At 43.8% G+C, this 17,570-nt stretch overlaps 1 protein-coding gene across 1 annotated transcript in view; it reads left to right on the top strand.

Annotated features, from left to right (window-relative positions):
* LOC129107956 (polypeptide N-acetylgalactosaminyltransferase 18-like) overlaps window positions 1-17,570 on the top strand; it is a 204,446-nt gene that overhangs the window by 90,703 nt on the left and 96,173 nt on the right. Inside the window, 2 exon segments of the mRNA XM_054619569.1 lie at window positions 2,333-2,530; window positions 16,166-16,280. Coding sequence (XP_054475544.1) covers window positions 2,333-2,530; window positions 16,166-16,280 — 313 coding nt within the window.

The following is a 17,570-nucleotide window of genomic DNA, read 5'->3' as shown; positions in this document are numbered from 1 at the left end:
CTAATTAGAATGTAAACCTCTAAATTCTGGCCCTGCCAACCGCAACTTACTGACTCAAAAATTGACTGTAGCAAAAACAAATGACCTATAAATGGAACCATATGGTGCGTTGTGAAAGTATTGCCAAATGTTTCAAAATACAAATATTTCCAAAACAAAAAAGTGATGTAAGAGACAACCTTGTGCAAGTTAAAGCTCAGAAGTATGTATTGAGGAAATATGACTCATTAACATTTAATTTTGTTCATTATTTATTTGGGGTACCATAATTGACAGTGCAGCCCAATTTATTTATTTTATCTCTTTCTTATGTTTAGTTTTTTTTCTCATTTATTTGGGAAGGAGGTTCCTGGGAATTTTTCGAAATATCAGGAGTGGGCCTTAAGTTACAAAAGATTGAGAACCCCTGCTGCAGGATCGACAATATGATCCCATTCTGAAATGAAAGGACACTGTTGTCTTGTACTCAACTTAACTAAATAAAAGTACTAAAATGAAATGTAGCTGTCAAGAGCTTGCCATTTCTCTATGATATATAAGAGCTATCATATCTTCAAAAAAATGCATGGAAACAAGACTCGGTAAATTAATCACTTCCTTTTTGCACCACTATAACAAGTAAATAAATAATTGGCCAGTCATAGCTGAGTATGTAAATTACATGTGTGAAAATCCCTTACCTTCCCTGCCAATCTGTTGGCCTGGGATCATTTGGGCCAACTGGGAACACCTGGGCCCTGACTGCTTCTTGAAGCTCTCTGCTCTTCCTTTCAGGCACCTGTTGTTTGGTTTGGTTTTGTTATGTTGTTTCTATTTTGCCTTACACCTTTACAACACCTGCACACACATATTTTCCACTCATGCAACACACACACTACTGCCACCACTCCAAACTGTAAACATTCAGTTCAAATTGTAAATTGTCCAGGTTTGGGTCAATTTGGTTCAATAATATATCTTTTGTCAAAACTTTATCATGGTGTGTCTCCCATTTGTTGTGACCTAAGAGCTGGGTCATAACATATGCTTAACACAAATTCACTCACAAGCTCATGTTTTGTCAGAGGCAAGAGGAAGCCTGTTAATTTAAATCTGTGTAAAATAAGCACAGTGAGACCGTAATCTCTATAATCAGATATCAGAATATTAATGCAGAATCTGTAGGCAACTGACAAGATTTTGTTATTGGAAGCTTAACCCATCGGCAACCTATTTATAATTTATTTCATAAAATTAGCTTGCAATCTGACTACTTGTGAGGCAATCCAGTCTAGTCTTTTTTTCTTTTACTTGTCACTGGTTTGAAGTGGGCACTGCTTTGTAGGGGGAAACAGGTCATACACTCAGGTCATATTTACTTGAATATACTGCACGTCCATGCACGCACCATAGGGGTTTTCCATCAAGATTGGGGACAATTATGTCAGCATTGAGCACACTACTGAGCGCCCATGGAAAGCACCTAAGCAGACTAGGTATACTTTAGTTAAAAGCTATATAATAAAACTTTTAGGAACAAAAAAGGATTGCATAAGTGAAATAGAATTATTGTCAGATCTTTTTAAAACTTAATACAAGGTATTTATCATTGTGCACCAGCACAGGCTATCGGCTAAATGGCTGACTGTGACACTCTCACTTCCAACTATTGTAAATCTCATCTGGCTTCTTTCATATGATCTTTTATATTGGTATTTCCACTGTTCATGACCAAGGAAGAAGTAAGCCTCCTGGAGCTCCTTAGAAAAGACTGACTCTCTCTTCAGCATTACAACTAACCGTTGTCTTTTAACAAAAGTGTTTCCAGAACTTTCTTTGGGGACCCACTCTTAAAAAATGACAAACCTTTGCGACTCAGTTCACAACAAATAGGTAGAGGAGTAAATTTGTATGTTAATGAATGTTCCTGACCATTTTTACTGTCATTTATGCATCACCTTATACTATCTTGAAGAGATATTTAGTAAATCAGAACTTTGTTTAATATCAATAGTGAATTATTTAAAACATAAATATGTTAAATACTTTATAAATGACACAAAATAAAAGCATTAAGTGCAGGTAAACAAGACGTTTCCATTCTTTTAATTTCCTCTCATCTGCAAAAGAATGTAGGCATTTTTGGAAATAGGTCCTTAAAGCACAAAAATACTTTTTTATCATATTGCCTGTCAAAGTTACAGACTTTCCTTCTGATGTGCAAATAGTTTGACTTTGATTTGGTTATCTCGGTTTTTCATTTTCACATTTTCACCAGTGTTGTTGAATGTTATGATGGTAACTTATCATAGTGTATTCTACAACATTCTGTCTGTGCTCTGCCACCCCACAGGGCAGAACCTATTCTGCAGCGAATAAAGGAGAACCGGACCCGGGTGGTGTCTCCATCTTTTGACAACATCAAGTATGACACCTTCGAGATTGAGGAGTATCCACTGTCTGCTCAGGGCTTTGACTGGGAGCTGTGGTGTCGATACCTCAACCCACCCAAGTCTTGGTGGACACAACACAACCACACCGCCCCTATCAGGTAAATACAGGAAGAGCTGAAACACTTTGTTCTAACTCATACAGGCTCCGCCCTCTAATGGACTTAATGGATAATAGTCTCCTCCAATCAGGTGCATGTATTGAAAATTTGCCAAGGCAAAGTCAGCTAAAAATGAACACTCCTACCAGATATGTGGGGACCACACATGAAATAAGGCAGCACACATCGCTGTCTGCCATCCTTATTCTTTTCAGCGATAGATAGAAAATGCTTTCCAGAGTCAGCAGTCAACCGGTTCTGCTGCTTGACAAGGAGAATATTTGGAGAAAATATTTCAACTGTGGGCGCTGTAGCTTTGTCTGGCTGCAGCTACTTCAAATTTGGATGTCTTCAGCGATTCGCTGGCATCATTTCCAGCCTAACACCCCTGCCCCACCAATCTCAGACTGACTATTTGAATAATCTGATTCTGTCACGGATGTGGTGTGGACCCAAAAGCAGTACGACTGAGACGGAAGCTTTATGTAAAGCGGGACAAACAGCAGACATACAGGCAGGATCAGACTCACATAGAGGATTCCTTTCAGGAAAGCGCCGGGCCATCAGGGAAACAGGCAGGGGAACAGGCAGACGGAAACCAGAGGAAGCGGAGGCTATACTCGTGAAGGCTAAGGCGGCTAGCCGGGGCAAAGGCAAGGTAGGAATCTGGTGGTCGGGGACAGAAGGCTGAGTTGTTGACCGGGGCACAGGCAAGGCAGGGAAGTCCAAGCAGGCAGAGTCGGCAACGGGAAGTCAGTCCAAGGGAAATTGCTGGAAGGTCTGGCATGAATGCGGCGAACGATCTGGCAGCGAAAGTGTGACTGACTGGGGTTTAAATACTGAAGGGAGTAGGTGCAGCAGAGTGAGCAGGTGGGAGGGATTGTGCTGACGAGGTGGGTGTGGCAGACAGGTGCACTGAGTAAGGCTGATTAGGTGAGTGAGGGATGGTGTGGTGAGAGAAAGGGGCTGGGCTGTGGCTGACTGTGAGCTGGGAGAGGCCAGAGTGAACTGAGAGACAGAGTGACAGGGGAGTGAGAGAGCTAATGACAGGAGTGTATGGAAGAAGAACTGTGACAGATTCAAGTAGTTGAAAGGACTGTGGGCCATGTAATGTCTTTAGGCACTGTGGGTTCTCGCTGTATGTGGCTGGGACTCACCACGCTTCTGAGGAAGGACTAGTATGACCCCTTGGAGCCCCCATAGCCATGGAAGGGCTCTTCAGATTGAATTGATTAATCAATCAGTGCTTTAAACAGATAAATCACAGCTCATATGCCACCTGCTGCTCGTCAAGGTAAGGAGGAGGGCACATCGGTGGGATAGCGCACCCATGCCCCCCACTGTCTCTATTTTTCGTGTCTGTTCCTCCCTCATTCTGCATCTCTACATGGTAGAACAGAGTGATTCATCTGAAAGATGCCTGCTGCTGCATTTACAGGTGAGCCGGCTCGGGCCTTTCCATGTCATACCCCCACAGGCCAGCCTTTGTTCAAGGAGAGTCTGGCTGTGGATAAGACTGAGACAGGATGTCCTAACTTTTTAGCTACACAGCTGGTCGCTCATCCTTTAACACAGTTTTACTGGGAGTGGTGACACAACTGTACGTTAACAAAATGGTTGGACAGGACATCAAGACTGGGTTATTCCCTGCAGTGCTGCACTATCCCTTGTACAGGTGCATCTCAATAAATTAGAATATCATGGAAAAGTTTGTTTATTTTGATAATTCAATTCAAAAAGTGAAACTCATATATTATATAGATTCATTACACACAGAGTGAAATATTTCAAGTGTTTATTTCTTTTAATTTTGATGATTATGGCTTACAGCTAATGAAAACCCAAAATTCAGTATCTCAGAAAATTAGAATATTGTGAAAAAGTTCAATATTGTAGACTCACGATGTCCCACTCTAATCAGCTAATTAACCCAAAACACCTGCAAAGGTTTCCTGAACCTTTAAATGGTCTCTAAGGCTGGTTCAGTAGGGTACACAATCATGGGGAAGACTGCTGACTTGACAGTTGTCCAGAAGACAGTCATTGACACCCTCCACAAGGAGGGTAAGCCACAAAAGATCATTGCTAAAGATGCTGGCTGTTCACAGAGTGCTGTATCCAAGCATATTCATAGAAAGTTGAGTGGAAGGAAAAAGTGTGGTAGAAAAAGGTGCACAAGCAACAGGGATAACTGCAGCCTTGAGAGGATTGTGAAGCAATGGCCATTCAAGAATTTGGGGGAGATTCACAAGGAGTGGACTGAGGCTGGAGTCAGTGCATCAAGAGCCACCACGCACAGACGTATCCAGGACATGGGCTACGACTGTCGCATTCCTTGTGTCAAGCCACTCCTGAACCAGAGACAACTTCAGAAGTGTCTTACCTGGGCTAAGGAGAAAAAGGACTGGACTGTTGCTCAGTGGTCCTCTTTTCAGATGAAAGTAAATTTTGCATTTCATTTGGAAATCAAGGTCCCAGAGTCTGGAGGAAGAGTGGAGAGGCACAGAATCCAAGTTGCTTGAAGTCCAGTGTGAAGTTTCCACAGTCAGTGATGATTTGTGGAGCCATGTCATCTACTGGTGTTGGTCCAAAGTCAACGCAGCCGTCTACCAGGAAATTTTAGAGCACGTCATGCTTCCTTCCACTGACAAGCTTTATGGAGATGCTGATTTCATTTTCCAGCAGGACTTGGCACCTGCCCACACTGCCAAAAGTACCAATACCTGGTTTAATGACCATAGTATCACTGTGCTTGATTGGCCAGCAAACTCGCTTGACCTGAACCCCATAGAGAATCTGTTGGGTATTGTCAAGAGGAAGATGAGAGACACCAGACCCAACAATGCAGACGAGCTGAAGGCCGCTATCAAAGCAACCTGGGCTTCCATAACACCTCAGCAGTGCCACAGGCTGATCGCCTCCATGCCACGCCGCATTGATGCAGTAATTCATGCAAAAGGAGCCCCGACCAAGTATTGAGTGCATATATATATGAACATACTTTTCAGTAGGCTGACATTTCTGTTTTAAAAATCCTCTGTATTATTGGTCTTATGTAATATTCTAATTTTCTGAGATACTGAAGTTTGGGTTTTCATTAGCTGTAAGCCATAATCATCAAAATTAAAAGAAATAAACGCTTGAAATATTTCACTCTGTGTGTAATGAATCTATATAATATATGAGTTTCACTTTTTTAATTGAATTATCGAAATAAACGAACTTTTCCATGATATTCTAATTCATTGAGATGCACCTGTATGTTCACAAGTGTTCAATGAGGTGAATATATCTTCCCAGGAGGAGATTGGTTACCTCTCAACAAAGATGCAGGCCCTGTTGCAGAAACAGGCAGCTAAAACAGACAGAAAAGACTCTGCATACTTCCTGGTCCCCAAGAAGACGGGAGTGTTTAGACCCCTTTTTAATCTCTGCATCCTAATCTGATGCATTGCCTGCAAGGGGCGTATGCTAACCATCAAGCAGTTACCGGAAATGGTTTAGCGAGGCAATTTATTCACCACCATTGGCATAAAAGAGGCATCCTTTCATGTAGAGGTGGCTCCAAAACTAAAAATATTCTTGCATGTCACCCCCCCGGGGATAGCCTATAACTATTAATGTCAAGAACAGCCCCCTGCCACAACAACAGGTGGAGTATCTGGGGGTTGTTCTTGATGCATTCAGGCCATGGGGCACAGAGATGGACTGCCCTGCAGCAGGCAGTTTTAAATCTGTGGCAGGGTGTGACAGTGAAAGCATTTACCATCATGCAGGTGCTGGGGTTCATGGCGGCTGCCAATTGGGGGTTGTCGCACGTGTTACCTTTAGAAATTGTTTTATAGCCTCTGCTTAGATGCCTCCAATGAATCGCCACCTTATCGTGGTGTAGGGGTTTGTGTGGTGCCCCAGTGATCCTGAGATCTGTGTTGTTGGGGGCAATAGCTCCTGGTAGGATCTCCCAAGGCAAAGTGATCTCGGGGGAGGGGTCAGACTAAGAGTGATTCACAAAACCCCAATGAATCGGATGATGCAAGGTTGTGGCACCTCGCCCGGAATAGGGAAACCGGGGCACCCTCCTGGAGCCAGACCCAGGAGGGGAGCTCTCGCCGGCGAGCGTCTGGTGGCCGGGCCTTGGCACATGGGGTCCGGCCGGGCCCAGCCTGAAAAAGCTACATCGTGCCGCCACCCTGTGGGCCCACCACCCGCAGGGATAGGCATTGGGGTCGGGTGCAATGTGAGCTGGGCGGCAGGCTGGGGCGGGAACCTGGGCGTGCTGACCACCGGCATCACAGACTAGCTCTAGGGACGTGGAACGTCACCTCTCTGGCGGGGAAGGAACCGGAGCTGGTGCGGGAGGTGGAGGGCTACCAACTAGATATAGTTGGGCTCACCTCCACGCATAGCACCGGTTCTGGAACCAAACTCCTGGAGAGGGGCTGGACTTTTTCCTTTTCCGGAGTTGCCCAGGGTGAGAGGCGCCGGGCAGGTGTGGGGATACTCACAAGCCCCCGGCTGAGCGCCGCTGTTCTGGAGTTCTCCCCGGAGAACGAGAGGGTCGCCTCTCTGCGACTGGGAATTGCAGGGGGAAAGTCTCTGACTGTCATTTGTGCCTATGCACCAAGTAGTTCGGAGTACGCAGCCTTCTTGGAGTCCTTGGGTGGTGTTCTGGAAAGGGCGCCGACTGGGGACTCCATAGTTCTTCTGGGAGACTTCAACGCTCACGTGGGTAACGACGGAGAAACCTGGAGAGGTGTGATTGGGAGGAACGGCCTGCCCGATCTGAACCCGAGTGGTGCTTTGTTGTTGGACTTCTGTGCTAGTCATGGGCTGTCCATAACAAACACCATGTTTGAGCCCAGTGTATTTGACTTCTGGAGGGATACTGAACTACTTGATTCTGCTAGGATAGACTAAGTATATTGTTTTTGCTTTCTTAAGTTGCTCTTAACTGTACCAAGCCTGCTTAAAAGTGTTAGTGTTTGATGCTGATTCTGTTGTTTCTGCCATTCCTGTAATCAGGAACTGCTTTGAGAGTTGTGCTTTAGTTTCAATAGGTCAATTGTCCTCTTAACTGCTAGGGGGAGTGGCTTACACATCTCAAGGATATATAGGGAGGTTCATAAGTGTACTTGGTACCAGAACACCCTAGGCCAAAGGTCTATGATCGACTTTGTAGTTGTGTCATCAGACCTGCATCCGTATGTCTTGGACACTTGGGTGAAGAGAGGAGCAGAGCTGTCAACTGATCACCACCTGGTGGTGAGTTGGATCAGGTGGCGGGGGAGGCTGCCGGACAGACCCGGTAAACCCAAATGTGTGGTGAGGGTGAACCGGGAACGTCTGGCTGAGGATCCTGTCCGCAAGGTCTTCAACTCTCACCTCCGGAATAATATCTGGTGCATCCCGGGGGAGGCTGGGGACATGGAATCCGAGTGGGCCATGTTCAAATCCTCCATTGTGGAAGCTGCTGCTAGGAGTTGTGGTCAGAAGGCGATCCGAGAACCCGCTGGTGGACACCAGTGGTGAAGGAGGCCATCAAGCTGAAGAAGGAGGCCTTTCGGGCTTGGTTGGCCCAGGGGTCTCCTGAATCAGCATGCAGGTACCGGTTGGCCAGAAGGGCTGCAGCTGCAGCGGTTGCTGAGGCAAAAACCCGGGTGTGGGAGGAGTTCGGCAAGGCCATGGAGAAGGACTTTCGAATGGCCTCAAGGAAATCTGGCAAACCGTGAGACGACTCAGAAAGGGGAAACAGGGCTTTTCTCAGGCTGTGCTCAGCAGGGGGGTAGAACTGCAGACCCGGACTGGGGATATTGTCGAGCGGTGGAAAGAACACTTTGAGGAACTCCTGAACCCGACCAACACGTCCTCTGTGGAAGAGGCAGAGTCTGAAGACTCAGGGGAAGACTCGTCCATATGCCTGGCGGAGGTCGTTGAGGTAGTTAAAAAGCTCTTCAGCGGCAAAGTGCCAGGAGTGGATGAGATTCGACCAGAGATGCTAAAGGCTCTGGACATTGTTGGGCTGTCTTGGTTGACACGTCTCTTCACTGTCGCGTGGAAGTCGGGTACAGTGCCTGTGGAGTGGCAGACTGGGGTGGTGGTTCCCATTTTCAAAAAGGGGGACCGGAGAGTGTGCTCCAATTATAGGGGTATCACACTGCTCAGCCTCCCGGGAAAGTTTACTCCAGGGTGCTGGAAAGGAGGCTCCGTCCGATTGTCGAACCTCGGATTCAGGAGGAGCAATGCGGATTCCGTCCTGGACGTGGAACAGTGGACCAACTCTTTACCCTTGTTGGAGGGTGCATGGGAGTTTGCTCATCCAGTCTACATGTGTTTTGTGGACTTGGAGAAGGCCTTCGACCGTGTCCCTCAGGGAGTCCTGTGGGGGGTACTGCGGGAATATGGGGTACCTGGTTCGTTACTACGAGCCATTCGGTCCTTGTATGACCAAAGTGAGAGCTGTGTCTGGATACTCGGCACAAAGTCAAGCTTGTTCCCAGTGCGTGTTGGCCTCCACCAGGGCTGCCCATTGTCACCAATCCTGTTTGTGATTTTCATGGACAGGATTTCAAGGCGCAGACGGGGGGAGGAGAGTTTCCGGTTTGGGGACCTCAGAATCACATCCCTGCTTTTTGCAGATGATGTGGTTCTGTTGGCTTCTTCAGAACGTGACCTTCAGCACGCACTGGGGCGGTTCACAGCCGAGTGTGAAGCAGTCGGGATGAGAGTCAGTACCTCCAAGTCTGAGGCCATGGTTCTCTTCCGGAAAACAGTGGATTGCACCCTCTGGGTTGGGAGTGAGTCACTGCCCCAAGCGAGGGAGTTCAAGTATCTCGGGATCTTATTCACGAGTGAGGGTAAAATGGAGCGGGAGATGGACAGGCGGTTTGGTGCAGCGTCAGCAGTGATGCAGGCGTTGTACCGGACCGTTTTGGTGAAGAAGGAGCTGAGCCGTAAGGCAAAGCTCTCGATTTACCAGTCCATCTACGTTCCAACCCTCACCTATGGTCATGAGCTTTGGGTAGTGACCGAAAGAATGAGATCGCGAATACAAGCGGCCGAAATGAGCTTCCTTCGTAGGGTGGCTGGGCTCAGCCTTAGAGATAGGGTGAGGAGCTCAGACATCCGGAGGGAGCTCGGAGTAGAGCCGCTGCTCCTTCGCGTCGAAAGGGGCTCGGGCATCTGATCAGGATGCCTCCTGGACGCCTCCCTTTAGAGGTTTTCCAGGCACGTCCAACTGGTAAGAGGCCCCGGGGTAGACCCAGAACACGCTGGAGAGATTATATATCTCGTTTGGCCTGGGAACGCCTCGGAGTCCCCCAGGAGGAGCTGGAAAGTGTTGCTGGGGAGAAGGACGTCTGGAGGACCCTCCTTAGCTTGCTGCCTCCGCGACCCGGCCCCGGATAAGCGGAAGGAAAATGGATTAGATGCCAAGAAGCACAACCATCGCATGGTTACCAGTCCCCTCTCGGTAAAGAATGATCTTCTCTACTGGGGGTCCCCAAAACACCTGCTGCGTGGAATGCTGCTGGGACAAGTGACCTCCTACATCACAGGGTTCACAGAAATGTCCCTTAAGGGGTTGGGGAAGAAGTGCCTTGGGAGAGCAGTTGGTTGTGTGTAGGTTCCTGGCGGACGACAGACACATTCAATTTTCAATTCAATTCATTTTGTATAGCCCAAAATCACAAATTACAAATTTGCCTCAGAGGGCTTTGCAATCTGTACACATGCGACATCCTCTGTCCCGGAACCCTCACACCGGCACAGGAAAAACTCCCCTAAAAAAAAAACTTTAACAGGGAGAAAAAAAGGAAGAAACCTATGGGAGAGCGACAGAGGAGGGATCCTTCTCCCAGGATGGACAGAATTCAATAGATGTCATGTGTACAGAATGAACAACATAACAGAGTTACAACAGTAGGCAGTTGTACAGTTTCAAAAAGCAGGTAAGTTTTGTCACCACTATTACAGTACATTTAATGGACCTACACTGTGTCCAATCATTGCACATGCAGTAGTAATAGTAATAGTTCTTGACTAGCAACCAGATAACTGAACTACATAGCTAAAAATAAATGTTTTTAACTTAGTTTTAAAAGACAATAGCGTTGGGGTACACCTAACATGATTGGGAAGGATATTCGAGCAGCTTGGAGCATAAAAACTAAAGGCAGTTTTCCCAATTGTCATTGTGACACAGGGAATAACCAGATAACCTGTTCCAAACGCCCTGAGTGGTCTAGCTGGTTTATAGCTCACAAGCATTTCAGAGAGATATTGGGGTGCAAGACCATAAAAACAATCATTACAATTTTAAAAACAATTCTTACTACTAGAAGTCAGTGTTATGCCTCAACCCAGGTGTTATATTTTGGTATTTCCTTTTCCCTGTGAAAGCTCTAGCAGATGCTAGCTGGAGTAGTTGCAGATGATTGAGATGCTTTTTAGGTAATCCTGTGAGCAGCGCGTTTGTTGCCCCTCTGGCTTCGTGGTAGCAGGAGGGTCAGTGAGGATAAATCCCTGTTGTTTGAGAAACAAGAGACACGATGAATCACTTTCATTAGCCTTGACCGCAGGATTTATTCCATTATATTTCCAACTCTTTACTACGGAATACACCTTTAATAAGTGTGCGTGTAGACACCATGACACATTCTCATTTTAGCGGAGAGACACAGTACGAGCGCTACACCCTTCCACTGTCTTCACACACCACGTGTCATTATCATATCACTCACCGTATGGCCAAATGACCAATCTATACTAAATCCCTAAATAAATCAGAAAGATAAAATAAGATAATCCTTTATTAGTCCCGCAGCGGGGAAATTTGCAGGAAGAAAAAGAAAAACCCGGACTTATGTAAACCGTCTATAAGCGGCTTAACCGTGCCAACGTGAAACTCACGGCATCATAACTCAATGTTAGCATACAGGTTCATAAGAACTCACTAGATACATAGGCTAACACATTAGCATGTAGCTTCATGGTCTCGATCACACACACATTAACAAAACAAACTATCACTATTACTCAGACTGAAACTATTACACTCGTGACCTAACTAACATGTTTACCCTTTAAGGTATGTTGTGTTTGTGCATTTTGGAGGAGTTTTAACCCACCTGTTGTTTGAGAAACAAGAGACACGATGAATCGCTTTCATTAGCCTTGACTGCAGGATTTATTCTGCGGCACTGTGTCCCTATGGTATTAATTACCTCCTCAGCATCGTGCGCCCCCTACTGGTCTAATGAATTCTTGTTTGAGAAAGCTGACATTGTAAAACGATATATTTAATCTAACACAAAACAAAAAAAATAAAGGGGTGTCTATTTTTATCTTATTTTTATCTTAGCAATCCTACTATAACTTTATCTTTTAATGATGCATCAAATCTATTTACATTTTTAACCATTTTTAATCACACTATGATCTATTATCTTTCAACCCATTACACGTTACGGCAGCCAAGCACACTGGAAAGAAAACACAAATCTTTCAGCACCCTTCTGGGATAAAAAGCTCCTTATCTTCGTCATGTCTCTTAAAGAATAAAAGCCGATTTTAACTAGCTGTTAATGTGACTCTGAAAAGTGAGGTCATTTCCGTCTTGTTTCTATTATCAATATGATATTATATTACTGATACATTCTGACAATAAGTGAATAGGGCTCTGATCATCAGGGAATAGGGAAATATAAAGTTGCATGTCATGGCATAGTTGTGGCAATACTTTGTGTTTCTTGATAAACTGGCCAAGACGCAACAAGTACAAACTAAATTAAAGCTGCAAGCAGCATTGATCAGGCCCTCGCACCCCTTGCGCATGTAGAGGGTACTGGCTGGACGCTGTTTGATGCGCCCTTGCACTTCTGTGACCATCACACACTGCAAGCATGAGTTAGACAGTCTTTCATGCCTGGAGAAACAGCGTCCTGAGGTCATTTTGCTGGGGCTTAACCTTGAATGTTTTGAGTGTATCTCTGAATACTATTTTACTGTAAATCTGTAAAGACAGAAAAATATTTTTTTATCTGTAAATGAGCTATAGTGTTGTTAACATAACAGACTTTCCAGATATATGCAGTTCTCTAAACCGACTATGAGTTCGTGCTGGAGGGTCTAGGAGTAATATGGTAATGCCGAATAATTTCGTCCAGTAGCCCAAGCACCTTGTTTTCGCCTTCAAAGACATACGAGATAAATAATAATAGTTAAAGCTGCAAGCAGCAATGAACAGGCCCTCGCACTATAAGCATGTCTGGATTCTGGCATAACACCTGCCGACGTGGCCATGAACATCTGTGACCATTGGACAACACGTCCCCGAGTTAGATGTATTTTAGTGGGTGACACTGGAAATTCTGTTTTGCAAATATTCCAACACTTCCCTCTGTGGCGCTAGATAACACACACAAACCAGACCACATCATGTAAATGTCATGTAAATCAGATGCGGTTCATCACATAATGCTGATCACCTTCCGCCAGTAGGTGGCGATTGATTATGACAGAAAATAGGCTTGTCGACATTTGGCTTGCCAAGAGTTTAATCAAGCATGGCAAGGATTTGAGCAAGTCCAATAGAGTTACATCAGCCTTATGTGTAATGGGGAATCATCTCAAAAGGCCGCCCTGCTACGGATACGCCATTCCATCAAACGTAAAGCTTTTGATAACTTTTCAGCCCAGGCCTCACTGATGTTGACCGTGCCACTGCGTTAGGAGACATCACACTGAAAATGTATAATAGACTTCAACGGCCCGGGCCCTAATAATAATAATAATATTGATCAAGATTGATTTAAAAAAAAGAAAAACATGCAGTAATGGTCTGATAAAGCAACGTCTGAGATGTACTGAGATGGAAAGTACATCAACTCCTTTGGACATAATTCATTATTAATAAGACAGGATTTGTGCATTTCAATGTTAGTGCAATATAATCAGAAGAAATGTATTCGACAAAAGTGAGCTGTCTGCATAGATATTTGTCAGAGAAGGGTGCTGCTACACCTCCAATTTTCCTGTCAGACCTAAAAAGTTATAGAAGGTTAAAAGTCAGCAGGTTCAATTCAATTCAATTCAGTTTATTTTGATAAGCCCAAAATCACAAATTACAAATTTGCCTCGGAGGGCTTTACAATCTGTACACATGGTTGTCTCAGTTAGTGTAAAAGTACCTCTTGAGTCCAGCCAAGTTTCAGTAAAAAAAATCATGTCCAGCCTATGATCTGTAATGAGGTCACTGACAAGTGCAGCCCTTCTAGTTAAAGATCTCACAATCTGACACTGCAGTCCGCAAGAGAGAGCATTATGGCGGTCCGCTGAACTGTGTGCATTTTTCTGTGAGATAGCATTGGATCACCTACTCACAACAACTTAGACACGATGGGTTCGGATAGGAAAGTCTGTGGGTTTGGATGAAGATTTAATTTGTACAGGTCTTTCTGGCGGCAATAGAAAAAGTTAATTGGTGAGCACTGAAAAGACAACTAAAACTTTCCCAAGCTTTACAAGAGGAGCCGGTAGCCTCTGCTGTTAGTTAATAATAATAATAATAATAATAATCAATCCTTTATTAGTCCCACAATGGGGAAATTATTTCTCTGCATTTAACCCATCCCGTAGGAGCAGTGGGCTGCAATGAAGCGCCCGGGGAGCAATTTGGGGTTAGGTGTCTTGCTCAAGGACACCTCGGCATGCTGCCGGTAGAGGGGCTTGAACCACCAACCTTGTGGTTACGGGACAAGCGCTCTACCTCATGTGCCACAGCCGCCCCGTATAAAGGTACTGTGCAAAGGTCCAATGACAGAACTCCCCTAAGCTTCCTTCTGGTTCTCTGCTCTGTGATGGTCCTCAGAGAATATGGAGTCAGGCCAATAAAAGATTCCACCCTCTTGAAAAACGTATTGATCCTGTTCCTATCCACAGCTGTAATGCTGCCACCCCAACATACAGCAGCATAAAAAGGAATACTTGCTAAATTAGCATTATAATATAACTGTAGGGGCCTGCAGGCTTTGAAAAGAATGATCCTAATGTAAAACAATCTAGAAATTAAAGTATGAATATTCGATTTCTTCCAAATATAAGAAAGGACCACAAATAATGAATTTCTTAATGATGTTGGCAAACTCTTTATTCATAAATATAAATGAAACAATATAAAAAAGGTATGTTGTTCTTTTCCTGAAGGATGTTGACCAAAATATGAAACTACTTTCTAATTTGACGAACAAAGACGCTATCAAGACACTTCATATCCGTATGTGTTATAATATGTTAGTCTTGTGTGATATACCCTTGTCTCTTATGTTATTCATCTCTTTTGTTATATGTTTTCTTTTGTTTAATAAAGAAAAGAAAGATGTAAGTAGCCAACTAGTATAAAATATAAAGATAGCGTGTGTTGGTTTTTCGACTGTCCTCCCTAATTTTTGGAGTACCAGCCACCACTGGTCTGTACATCCATGGGTACATTGTTAACAGGAACTGCCAACAATTATTTTGGCATTCTTTTAATTTTGCCAATTTCCTAAAATGGAGATGGAAAAGCAGTAGGACCAGTGAGTTTACAGAAAAACAGTGGGTCATGGGAGCTGTAACTATTAGTGGAATTAGGCGTGAAATATTATCCTCATACACTGACCAAATAAAATCACTGACTGGTGCAGAGGTGATGTTGAAATCACCCCACTTCACCTAGAGAAATAGATCTACTCTGAATGGGGCACCTTTTAAATCTCTCCCGGTTTGCTAGCCCCATTGATGACCTCAACCAGAAGTGACACAAGAGGGTGAGCTAAGTACGACCGAACACTGAACAAGACGTTGTCAAGAGACCAAATTGTTACAATTAGGGATAAAGTTATAAGACAAAAACACGGACAACACCCAGACCCGACAATGCCGTGGTAGCGACCTGTCAATTACAAGGTAGCACCCCCCTAAATCATACCCAGCTTTATGGTCTATTTCACTCTAAATGGGACCATAATTTATTAAATTACTTGAAACCAGTGACTGAGACCAACTGAGGTAAAAAATCAAGAGAGAAGTAGGGTCGTTTTCTCATAGAATTCTATACAATCAGACCTCTTTTTGAAACAAGAGGAGTCGCCCCCCCAATGGCCTTGAATGCAAGTTTAAGGCCATTTTGCATTGGCTACGCTTCAGAGGTTGTCGCCTGTTTACCCCCATTTAAATAAAGAATAATACATGTGGGAATGACAACATGAATACTTATAAGAGTTATGTTTAACTCTTGTTGATTCAGTTTGATGTTTATGAAACATATGTTTCTTCAAAATGTCCTGAGTTGGTTGTGTTAGGTGAAGGCATCATTTTGAAAGCTTGATCATTCCTAAGCACAATGTACTGCATAGGTTTATAAAAAAAAGGTAATGGCTAATGTTCAGAGCATCAAATGTGCAGCATTCTAAAAAAGTACATCTTCATGGCCCTGTTGCCCAGTGTGGGGCTAATTGTGGTTTAGGACTGTGCTCTATTGTTTTTGTTGATTAATATTTTGCATTTAAACTCCCTAATTGCTCTGCATTATTTTAATTAAAAAAAATATTCTACCTCTTTCTTTACCCTGACTTCGCCTCTTTTCACCCCCTATTTAAGGAGCCCTGCTTTGATTGGCTGCTTTGTGGTCGACAGGAAGTACTTTAAGGAGATTGGCCTGCTAGATGAAGGCATGGAAATATACGGTGGAGAAAACGTGGAGCTCGGCATCAGGGTGAGTCGGCTTGAGAACCTGTATCTTACTGGCCAAACAACCTCAGCAACACAATGCCATTTCCGGCATAAACCATTGTCGCGTCCACATTAAAATATCCAGTTAAGCAGGCATGTCCAGCATACAGAAAAGGAAGAATAACCTTTCTTTTGACAGAATAGGGGCTTTATCAGTCATTCACATTACTCATTCAGTCTGACTCAAGCAAACTGAGCTCATAACTAATGATGTAACAACTGCCAGATGGCATTGTGATTTAATGTAGATTTAACTTATGAAAAGACATTCAAAATGAGTTTTGATTAAATATAAAATTCAAGTACATTACCTGACATGTTTTAAAGTATGGTCAACATAATTTCTGTTATTTCAATGTTGTTTCATTTCTGGCAGTATTAAGCATTCACAGGATTTAAATCCTTTTATCAAGCTTAACCACAGTTACATCAACAGTTACTGCAAGGGTTTCATCTCTAATCTGGTCTCCAGAGGAAGAGGGCTCTGTAAAAGCACCATCCTTTAAGACTGCAAATCAATGCCAAAAAAGTATTTTTGGAACAGTTAAAACAGCTTTGAGTGTGAACTGACACAGGAAATATCTGAAGTAAAGTGTTGACTCAGGCTTAGTGCAGAGTGATTTACAGTGCAGTGTCAGGTCTGATTATCAGCACAGGCCTCACTGATGTTGACCGTGCCACTGCGTTAGGAGACATCACACTGAAAATGTATAATAAAATAAATTTCCACTGTCATTAATCAATGAACTGTAGAAAAATATGAAGGAGAGGAGCCAGAAGATGAAAATGTAGGCAAAGGAGGATGAAGCTTGCGTTGCACTAAAGTGGGACAAGCTAGAAGCAAATACTAGAGCTTACTATTTTTGTGATTGAGATACAAAAGTCAAGATTGCACGCTTTCTAAATATAATGTTTGGTCCTATACTTCTTTAATAATGATTCCGAAAATAGAAAATTACCTGCAGTGACCTGAACTTCTTGTGGGAAATTAATTTGTTGATTTTGTGCTTTAAATGCAAACTCTTCTTGGGGCCAGCATCTAGTGTCCATAAGAGGAACTGCAACTTAAGAGCATATGTGCACTAGTTGTATAAGATTTAAATGTGTTGCACCTACACAGCTCTATTCACTTTAACTCCAAACAAATAAGAAACACAACTTTTTTTCCCGATCCTATCACCAGACGAAATCATAGATTCAATTCAATTCAATTCAGTTTATTTTGTATAGCCCAGAATCACAAATTACAAATTTGCCTCAGAGGGCTTTACAA

Source organism: Anoplopoma fimbria, chromosome 19 (genome assembly GCF_027596085.1).
Source record: "Anoplopoma fimbria isolate UVic2021 breed Golden Eagle Sablefish chromosome 19, Afim_UVic_2022, whole genome shotgun sequence".
NCBI classification, from domain to species: domain Eukaryota; kingdom Metazoa; phylum Chordata; class Actinopteri; order Perciformes; family Anoplopomatidae; genus Anoplopoma; species Anoplopoma fimbria.
This window is presented reverse-complemented; position numbering and strand designations above follow the sequence as displayed.